The following is an 11,097-nucleotide window of genomic DNA, read 5'->3' on the forward strand; positions in this document are numbered from 1 at the left end:
TTTTTCGGCACATTGCTGTTCGAACCAATTTGCAATCGCTATTCGAAATGGAAAATCTTTGACTGCAATTATTGCACCTGCTATGGATGGTACCGGTGCAACTGTTGTTCATGTAAGACTCTCAGAACAGGTGAATGATACGTGTTCAGAATTCGTGCAACGCGAGGACCACCAGATGATGATGATGATTGTGGGGGTCATCAGTGCCCGTACAAGTTCTAATCCTTCCATTTTCAGTCTCGCCACTAACCGAATGATGATGAGGTGACGAGGACAACACAAATACCCATACCCATTCCCCGGGCGAAGAAAATCCCCAGCCCGGCCGGGAATCGAACCCGGGACCCCGTGATCCAGAAGCCGTAACGCTAGCCACTCTAGACGGCTAGCTGCAGACTCGACCACCAGAGGCTGGACTGTCGCCAGTGGTGTGTAACACATTCTTTTCCGTGTCGGGTGCTCTAGCGCACCTCACACAGCCAGTATCTTCCAGTATAACTCGTGAGGGTCCAATATCTCGTGGGTCTCTATGTCTAGATGCACAAGTGCTGTGCTGCGGCTGTACTCGGTGCGGGAACACCTCAGCACAGCGGCGATGTGTCACTCTTCCACTACAATCAATGAATCTGTACACGAGGTACGTATCGGCGAATTCTCCATCAGGAAACCTATCCATAGTAATGCTATGTACAGCTGTTAATGCACAACTCACACCGCTGGAAAACAGAGCCACAGACAGAACGGAGCAGCAGTGAATGCAAACACGAGGGCAGTGAGCTAAAAGTTGTCCAAAGCAGGTGCCGTGAGTCACTGGAAACAGGACACGCAACGGTGCCGCCGACATTTGCACTGCAATGCACTATGCCGGCCGCGGTGGTCTAGTGGTTCTAGGCGCGCAGTCCGGAACCGCGGGACTGCTACGGTCGCGGGTTCGAATCCTGCCTCAGGCATGGATGTGTGTGATGTCCTTAGGTTAGTTGGGTTTAAGTAGTTCTAAGTTCTAGGGGACTGATGACCACAGAAGTTAAGTCCCATAGTGCTCAGAGCCATTTGAACCAATTGTAATGCACTATCTTCGATGCTACACAGACAAAGTTAGCTGGGACAAGAAACCAAATGAAATGCTATAACGTGGGTCCCTCATACCAAAATACTCAGAAGGTATGCCCGAATCACCTCTCACAATTTGTCGGTGCAGTTCTGGTTCAGCCTGCATATGCAGGGTGTCCCACCTAACTCTGCGACCTCATACAAATTCAAATGGCTCTAAGCACTATGGGATTTAACACCTGAGGTCATCAGTCCGACCTCAGACATCTTCGAAATGAAACATAATGTGAATAACGCAACTAGCCAGAGATGCACTTATGTCAGGGGCTCACACAACGGGCACGAATGCACAACGTGTAAAAGTAAACAAACATCACCTTTTTTTAACGGTTTTTTCTATCGAAATGAAAACTAGAGGTACAATTAGTGACGGCAGACTTGCTTTCATTGCTGTAAACCTCATATCTTCTGAAATACTTAGACTTAAACAGGATGGCAACCACGCCACAGTTTCTGCCGTAATGCTGATTGCCTGATGCAGGCGAACTACTGCTCTCCGCACTAGGGCAGAAACTGTGGTGCCGTTGCCACTCTTTAAAGGCTAAGTACTTACATTTCAGAACGTATGAGGTATAGAGCAGTGAAACCAAGTCTAACATCACTAATTGTACCTCTAGTTCTCATTTCTGTAGAAAAAACCTTGTATGTGCCATTTAAAATAAACGCAACTTTATCTTGAAAGTTATGTACGTTTACATTTATGGGCTGTGCATCTCTGCCCCTGTTGTGAGTCCCTGACTTGGGTGCATCCCTGATCAATTGCATTCTTCACATTTTATTTCGTTTCGGAAATATAATAGGTCACAGAGTTAGTTGAGATACACGAGAATGCCACGTCCAAAAGCGGTAAGGATTCGGCACTGCTTTCAAAGAAGTTCCATAGAAGATACCATGGTGGACAGTTCGGAGTCGGCCTGTGATTACCGGACATCACTGACACCCCTGCTGTGACTACAAGTTTACAGTAGCGCTTCGTAGCATAAGAACTGTTTATGATGGCGGGTCATTAGAAGTTCGCTGAGAATGCAGTACAAAACTATAATTTCTACTCCACCGAACTCGTTAGCTTTGATTGGTTTATTCAAACACGACCATATGTTTTTAGAACAGTCTTACCTCTCTCATTATGAAACTTATTTGCCGTGGTGAAGTTAAACGCAAACTAAAAAATACTGTAACAGTAAATCAAAGAGCCCAAGCAACCGCTGCAGTGTAAGAGGCCGTGTGGAGAAGATCAGTGCCAATTGCGTTGGTAGCACGTAGGAGACCATCTCACAGCTGCAAAGTCAAAGGAAGCGTTCCGACGCGGTGCGAATCACAAAGGGTTCATTTACTGCGCGGCACGTGAAATACTTAAGCGCCAAAAGCTTTTGAAATAATAAAGACATCTTTGCAGCAGAAAATTGTTTAGCAGATCAAAGGCGTTCCTAAGTGCTACCGAGTGTCTCGAGCTCCAAATTACTTCAGCACAGTCACGAGAGCCTCCACAAACAGCACATGACACTCCAAGCGGCGCACAGAATTACCGCCAGAAAAAAAAGAAAACAAGGCAAAGGAGAATTTTCTGTTTAATGGCGTGACAAAATATAATTCCCCTCATTCAGCTTAATTGTTCGCGGGTTATTTGTCGTCACGACGCTTCCCTAGCAATTGCATTAGCGGTGGATAGTCCGCCACCGTTACACAAGAATACGCGCAGCGTCAACTATTTCATTAGCGCAGCCGTCCCGTAGCGCTCTGTGGTCACAGTCGGATGCGTTCAATACGGCACGGAATGTTACACGCCGCTACGGCCACGGGGAGAAAGTTTACCTAGCGTAAAAATCTGAGGGTAGCAGGGATAAAATGTAGGGAGCGTCATGTTACCTACACCTCGTACAGAAACCAGACTTCAGTTGTAGGAGTAGAGCGACATGAAACGGAAAAGTAGTTAAGAATTGAATGAGACAGGGTTGCAGCTCATCCTCGATATTATTCAATTCATATGTCAGAAAGCTTTTAAGTAAATCAAGGAGAAATTTGGAAAGAGTATTACAGTTCAGAAAGTTCTGGGATTTGTTGATGACAATGTAGTTCTGTAACAGAGGGCAAGAGACTCAGACAACAGTTGAACGGGTTAGATAGCGTGATGAAAAGTGATTACAGAAAGAAGTAAAAGAAGATGCTAACGGAATCAGAGTAGGAAGTCAGAAACTAAAGCTAATAGATGAGTGTTTTGTATTTGGGCAGTAAAATAAGTGCCGATGGCTGAAAACAAGAATACATAAAAAGCAGACTGCCAATACCACGAAAAGCGTCTCTGAATAAGGGAGTTTCGTTAACATCAAATATATATTTCCAGCTACGGTTGTACTCAAAGTATCTGCCTACGGTGTAGCCTTGTACAAAAAGGGGAAAATGTATAATAAACGGTTCAGACAAAAAGAGAAGAGAAACTTTTTAAACGTACTGTACGCTGAATATTGAATCGAAATGGGGACGGAGAGGAACCAAATTAAGGCAGCTTTCGACTAAAACAATGGATTGGTTGACAGGAAACATCCGAAGATCGCAAGGAATAGTCAATTTGGAAAGAGAGGGTAGTAGGTTGGGAGATTGTTCAAATGGATGTAGGTTGCTGTCGTTCTGTCGAGTGTTGCACAGAACTAGCGCGGAGAATATATCAAAACAGTCCGCGGGGTGAAGACTCGGACAACATGACCAGTTATGTCGAAAAGAAACGTCTAATTGTACTTAAAAAAACCAGCAGCCACATATAATCCACAAACCACAATGTACAGTAACAGATGCTGCCTAGTGTCGTACATCTTGTGCATTATTTATCGCGGAACACATTTGTTTGGCACAGGAAATTGCGCACCCGTCTGGAGCAAAATTCTCCTTCAGGGCACCGTAACTTCCAAGAGGCGAACTCTGCTGCGTCCTACCTACTGTTTTACGACGACCGAGGTACTAAATCACATGGTGTCATATCTGAACAGTGAAATTAAAAAGCCACTCGGTGTAATGATCCTTTTTTTCTCATTCTGAGGGTGCGCCGTTTCCACAAGAATTTCAGTTGTGAGTTATGACTGTGATCTACTCTAATGTCTCGTGTGTCAGTCTCAGTGCAATACTTTAAATTATTTCTTTTAACGAAATACGTGTACATCCACATGACTACTCTGCAATCCGTAAATAAGTGCCTGGCAGAGGCCTCATCGACCGACCTTCAAACTGCTCGTTTTTCTCTACCTTTCTACTCTCTGCTCGCGCGCAGGGAAAACGAGCACTTAAATCTGACTTCTCTTATTACAATGATCATTTCTCCCTATGTAGGAGGGTGGCAATAAAACATTTTTTCGCATTCCGAGGAGAACATTTGATATGGAAATTTTGTGAAAAAATCTCGCCGCAACGAAAAACGTCTTAGTTTTAATTATTGTCGCCCCAACTCACGTATAATATCCGTGACACCCTCTCCCCTATTTCATTTTAAGACAAAACGAGCAGCCTTTCTTCAAACTTTTTCGGCGTTCTCCGTCGGCCCAATCTGTAAGGGTCCTATACTGCACAGCGATACTCTAGCGGAAGACGGAAAGCGTAGTGTAGGCAGTCTTGTTAGTAAACCTGTTGCATCTTCTAAGTGTTCGGCCAGTAAAAACGCACTCTTTGGTTTGCCTTTCCCACAACATTATCTATGTGAGCGTTCCTATATAAGTTATTCGTTATTTCAATTTCTAGGTATTTAGCTGAATTGACAGCATTAAAATATGTGTGATTTATGGAGTAAACGAAATTTAACGGTTTCCTTTTAGCACTCATTTGGGTGATCTCACACTTTTCATTGCTTACGGTCAACTGTCACATTTCGCGTTTTGCAGATAGCTTGTCTAAATCATTTTGCATTTGGTTCTGATTTTCTGATGGCTTTACAAGACGGTAAATGAGAGCATCATCAACAAACGATCTAAGTGGGCTGCTCAGGTTGATTACAAAATCGTTCATATAGATCAGGAACAACAGAAGACTTATAACACTTCCCTGGGGAACGCGAGATATTACTTCCGTTTTACTCGATGACTCCCGGCCAGTTATTACGAACTGTAACTTTCCTGACTGGAAATCACGTATTCAGTCGCTCAATTGACAAGCTACTTCATAAGCACGCAATTTGATTACAAGCAGCTTGTGAGGAACGGTACGAAAAGCCTTTTGAGAATATACAAGCGCTATTCGGAAAGTAAGGAACGATACGTCGCGAAATGGAAACCACAGTGAAAAATCAAAACTGTTTTATTTGTAACAGTTAGCTACAACTTCCAGCTACTTACCTCCATAGTCGGCGATCAGGCTTAAACGTCTGTCGTAGCGTTGTACCAACTTTCCAGTACCCTCGTTATAGAAGGCAGCCGCCAGTGCTTTCCGCCAATTCTCTACGCTGGCCTACAGCTCGTTGCCTGTGCCAAAATGTTGTCTTCCCAGCCAGCGGTTCATGTGAGCAGAGATGAAACTCAGAGGGAGACAATTACGGGCTGTATTGTGGGTAATCAGACATTTCCAATTGAAAACGATGCAGGAGTATCTTCATTGCTCCTGCAGAATGTGGCTGAGAATTGTTTTGAAGAAGAAAATGCACGACAGTTATGTAATGTTGGCTGCATAGCTTCAGGCGAAATTTCTCATCAGGCCCTCGTAAGTGGGGGAGACACTACTGTTCTACGTATCTTTATGTGCTCCCTGTGTGCTCGGAACTTAAAATAACGACGTAACGCGATCTACGGGTATACAAGAGACACTGCCCAACACACCTGTGCAAAACTTCATCGGATTTTCACTGTGGTTTCCATTTCGCGACCGACCGTTCCTTGCTTTTCCGAATAACTCTCGTAGAAATAAGTAATCAATTTGAGAGAAACTATCGATAACATTAATTATTCTTGAGAGTATAGAGCTTTTTCTTTTACAAGAAATTTTCCGAATCCGTGCTGACTGTGTGTGAACAAATCGTTTTCCCCTAGGGAAGAGATAACGTTGGAATACAGCATATGCTCGAGAATCCTACTGCAAATCGACGTCAGTGTTATGGGTCTGTAATTCATCAGGGTGTGACCTGTGCAAACTTTCCAGTCTTTGGATACAGATCCTACACTGAGCGAGCCGTTGTATACTTAAGTCCGTAGCTATTCCATAAGTATCCCCTGAAATCGAACTAACTGGTACACCATCTGACCGGGCGGTTTTCCTTTACTAACTGATTTATGTTGCTTTGCTACACGGAGGATATATGCTTCTGAGTTATTGATCTTGGCAGCCGATCTTGACTGGAATTCAGGAATATTTACTTCGTCTCCTTTGATAACGGAATTTCGGAAACGACGTATTTAGTAACATAGTAACGCCGCTTTAGTGGTACTGTCATCGATAACATTACCATCGCTGTCGCGCAGTGATGTTACTGACTGTGTCTTGTAATTATCAGCTTTACTAGTTGGTTAGTTACGGTTAAACCTAGCGAGCCACAGACTGAGCAATTCAGTCAGCAGGTACACTTGACCTCACAGAATGTCCGAATTTTATCATTTCTATCGGAAGCGTGAGAATGGAGACATTTTAATTTTACTTCCGGAAGAATATTTTCGCAGTGTTTCATATAAAATCGGAAACCTGCGAGTGTGGAAGCGAGAGCTGGTTCCGCCGGCCACCTGCTGGCCTGCGTGCGTGAAGGCGAGGAGCGCCTGCGACAGACGCGGCCTGCGCGCCTCTGCCCCGGGATGCATTCTGCGGCGGCGGCAACTTGGCTCCTACGTTCAGAGGGCGCGCCGCTCGCAACCACATCAAGGGCCGCCCCCGCCGCCGCCGCCGCCGCCGCCCCAGCGAGGCCAAGAGCCGGCAGCCGGCACCGCCGTGTTTATCGACTCCGCGCCCGGAGGGCGGGGGCGTCTGGCGCGACTCCAGGTGCGGCCTGGCCTCCCACACTCTGCGGCCCCACTTGCTGCTTCCCGCGCCCTTACACACGACCTCGGCTCGTTCCTGTGGTCTCTCCAAATCGCTTAAGCCCAATGTTCGGATGGTGCCTTCGAAAGGGACAGGGCCGCATTCCTTACTCATCTTTCAACAATCCGACCTGGGGGTCCATTTTGAATCACTGCGCCACCAACTCTTTCTTCGTTCAACTATTTGAGTACCTGTTGTTTCTGCCTGAAACCAACGTTTTATTATTATTATTATTATTATTATTATTATTATTATTATTTAGTTTACTTCTCTGTCTTGGTAATGGGCGATCTGTTACAATTAGTCGATAGAAAGTGAACTTCTTAGCCAAGATCGCTTATAAACTATCTTTATTGTCGATTACCGGTTTCGATAAGCATAAAAAGTTAGTTTGTGTGGCCATCCTCTGCAGCAAGCACAGAAATACTTGTTTCGTAAATAAAACAGCCTTTTCTAGCTGCAACTTTATTTTTTCCAGGCGCGTTTCGCCTTTTTCTGACTCTAAGGCATCATCAATGGGATCTAGAACGACATAGTTTTATCATTTTTAGATTGTCAAACAGTTCATGTAGCTGAATTTTATCCAAAGTGGATGCTGTCGAATTCCGGGAATGTTCCTTCATAGGGTGTAGAAAAATATCCGCTACCAGTCACAATAAAAGGTTATTTATTTGTCACACGATCGGTTTCGGGCTTGCGCCCATCCTCAGGTCTTTATACATTCATGTACATGTTTATACTGTTGGAGATCACTGTATAAATACCAAAAAAAATATTTGCTGGTGACACACTTATATCTGTATCTGTTTAGCCACCAGCAAATAATTTTTTTGTATTTATATAGTGATCTCCAGCAAAAAAATGGTTCAAATGGCTCTGAGCACTATGGGACTTAACATCTGAGGTCATCAGTCCCCTAGAACTTAGAACTACTTAAACCTAACTAACCTAAGGACATCACACACATCCATGCCTGAGGCAGGATTCGAAACTGCGACCGTAGCGGTCGCTCGGTTCCAGACTGTAGCGCCTAGAACCGCACGGCCACTCCGGCCGGCTGATCTCCAACAGTATAAACATGTACATGAATGTATAAACACCTGAGGATGGGCGCAAGCCCGAAACCGGTCGTGTGACAAATAAATAACCTTTTATTGTGACTGGTAGCGGATATTTTTCCAGACCCTAGTTCACGTAGCGTTTTTTATGTAAATAATAATTACTTACAGTTTGTTGGCATCTGCGTTTCCTTTCATCTGGCCTTCAAATCGAACTGACACTTCATTTCCGAAACTTAAGCACAAGTTCGGAATATAGAATTGTAATCAGGAATATGCTCTCCTCTGCCACTAATGCACCTTTTGCAACTGTTAGTCGTGTTGGCTACCAAACTGTTGAGCAGTCTCAAGGCGGTTTCCTGTTCCATCACGGTTCGGGGAGGTGGTGTTCGTCTGTCAATAGCATCCCAGGCTCTATAGCGCTTAGGTAGGGGTAGTACGCAGGCCATTCCATACGTTCAGTATCTCCACTTGCCAATGTGTCCGGCATCTCAGCAGTCCTGTGTGGGCCCATTGTCGGTCATAACCAGGAAGTTGGGACCTACCGAAGCACTAAAGAGATGGACACAATCCGTGATAATCTCCACGCAAAACCGCTATAACATGCTCGTACACTAACGAACTCTTTCTCGACGATGGCGTGGTTAAAGTGGGATCCATTTAACAAGCTTACGAGCATGCAAACCAACCTGATTTAATCGCCGCGAAATCGTTTTTGCAGAGACACGTGTATCGGTAGGGGTTGCAAGGTCTGCAGTGGTCTTCCTAGGAGTGAGATGGCTGTTGCTTTTCGCCACTAGAGCAACGTATCGATCCCCTTGCTATGTGGTGGTCCGCCTGCGACTACCAGCATACTTTCGCATAGCATTTCCACCTTCAGCAGCCTTTTCTAAATCGCGAAAAGACACTTTTGGGCACAGCCATTACTGTGGCCACAGTACTGACACACTGACCGAATTCGAGTCGTCCGCGGTCGTCAGCACTCAAATGATGTGCCGCAGACAAGTTGCTGCCGTACCACAGGGAAGGCCGCACTAACCGGTTCTGCAACAGCCAACATTCTTAGTCGAACACCGTGCTGGATGAAATGGCGAATGCATACACCGCATTCGTGCGCAGGCTTCGCTGCAGTAAACACGCCCAGCACTCTACATTTTCTTTTACTATATTGGTCGACTGTTCCGTAGCACTTGTCGGTTGCCCCGTACTAACTGACAGTTGCTCCTTAGCAACTGTCGCGCATTGCATGTAATTATTTAATTTTTTGTCATTTTCTAATCACACAGATCACAATGTTAAACATAAATCTTTTGCTAAATGAGTTTGTGTAAGTGTACATATTCCCAAACGCCTGTTGTTGCAAATATGTGACTCACCCAAACATACCTGAGAGGTGCAATGTGTCTTACATTTGACGTTATGTTCTCTATAACACTTCATTACAACATGCAGAATATGCGTTTCTGTTTGTTGTTCCTATTAGAGGTTTATTCAGGTGTTGAGGGATTAATGGCGTCTGCCACCCGACACTACTTACAGTGCACACGAGTTTCATCCTTCAGGTTAACCGACGACTGTGGCGGCGAGAATTGCGCCCAGCCACAAAGTTACAATAAAATAAGTCTGACAAATCGTGAGAGACAGTGGACCCCTCACGACGTGATAGACGCTAGTAAAGAGACAGGTGTGAATAAGGTACACTACTGACGGGCTGGAAGCTAGGATGAACATAGCTGCATCGTTAGTTTCCTTGAAGAAATTCCAGGCTGGTCAAACAACACCCAACGAGCTGGACGCCGACTCACCTGGAGGTTGGGCGGGCAGTGGTCCAGCAGTTCCAGCATGTGCTTGATGTTCTGTGCGTCCTGGATCACGAAGTTCAGTTCCATGTCGAACTCGCCGCCGACCAGCTGCAACAGACGAAAACGTGTCAAGCAAGGGAGTCTCACACACAGGTGCAGTGGTCAAAACAAAACAGTCATGCACATTTCCCAGCAAACGATCAGTTTCACTTTATCTCTCAGGCTTTTGAGTTTCATAACAACGATTTGTCGAACGGGCAACAGAACGTAATTTCCCTGAATCTTAGAGCAACCTAAACAGAGCATACCTCGGTGGAAGCGTCTCCCATATGCGTGTGATGCGACACACTTAGGAGATGAACACACAAAGATAAAAATACATAAGTACTGAGATTACAGAGAATGAATCACTGAATGGTAGAAATTAATTCATTAAGTTCCAAAATTAGCGAGTGTTCAAATTTAAATATTCATGTTATGTCTAATACAAGGCAGCTCATAGATGACAAACACGTTAATGACGCGCTGCTATCTGACCTCGCTGCCGCTACTTCACATTTGAGTTGAGTACTGCTTTATTTATCCGACATTAAAGTTAGTATATAATTCTCAGGGAAAGCCCATATGAAATGAAAATTAAAAATAAAGCACTGAGATATTTACCTACTGTACCCAAACCACAAAAAGAAATTCTTAAAAATTTCCCTTAACTGTTGTGAACATTTACTAACAATATCCTTTTGGAATAAGTACTGTTGTCTATGTAGTGTCCAGAACCTGAAAATACCTTTTAGCACCACCTTAGCAATACCAACGCACATTTCGTGTTCGCAGAGCGAAGGGCACCTTATGAACACCACAAGAAAATTAAAAAAAAAGACAAATTTCATTAATTGTCGTTGACTTTCATTCACAACATACTTTTTTAAAGATATAGATATATGTAAGAAGAGTCCTGTACTTGAAGATATAAATATTACATCTAATGCTAAAAGTATTGCTCATTTGCAAGACCTATGTTTTTGTGTTGCATTCTAATCAAAAATTTAAAAATATTTTTTTCATAGTTTTAAAATACAAGGTACATGACTAGATTACAATATTTTCATAAGGTGGGCATAAAGTACCCCCGTATCCCCCCCCCCTCCCCC

General features: G+C 44.3%; 1 protein-coding gene across 1 annotated transcript in view; it reads right to left on the minus strand.

The window, feature by feature from the left end:
• Positions 1-10,049, minus strand: part of LOC124622011 (neurobeachin) — a 1,442,121-nt gene extending 1,432,072 nt beyond the window's left edge. The window contains exon 1 of the mRNA XM_047147563.1: positions 9,950-10,049. Coding sequence (XP_047003519.1) covers positions 9,950-10,033 — 84 coding nt within the window. The 5' untranslated portion in view covers positions 10,034-10,049. The remainder of the gene's footprint in view (positions 1-9,949) is intronic.
• Between the last annotated feature and the right edge of the window lie 1,048 nt (positions 10,050-11,097).

Source organism: Schistocerca americana, chromosome 7 (genome assembly GCF_021461395.2).
Source record: "Schistocerca americana isolate TAMUIC-IGC-003095 chromosome 7, iqSchAmer2.1, whole genome shotgun sequence".
Taxonomy (NCBI): Eukaryota; Metazoa; Arthropoda; class Insecta; order Orthoptera; family Acrididae; genus Schistocerca; species Schistocerca americana.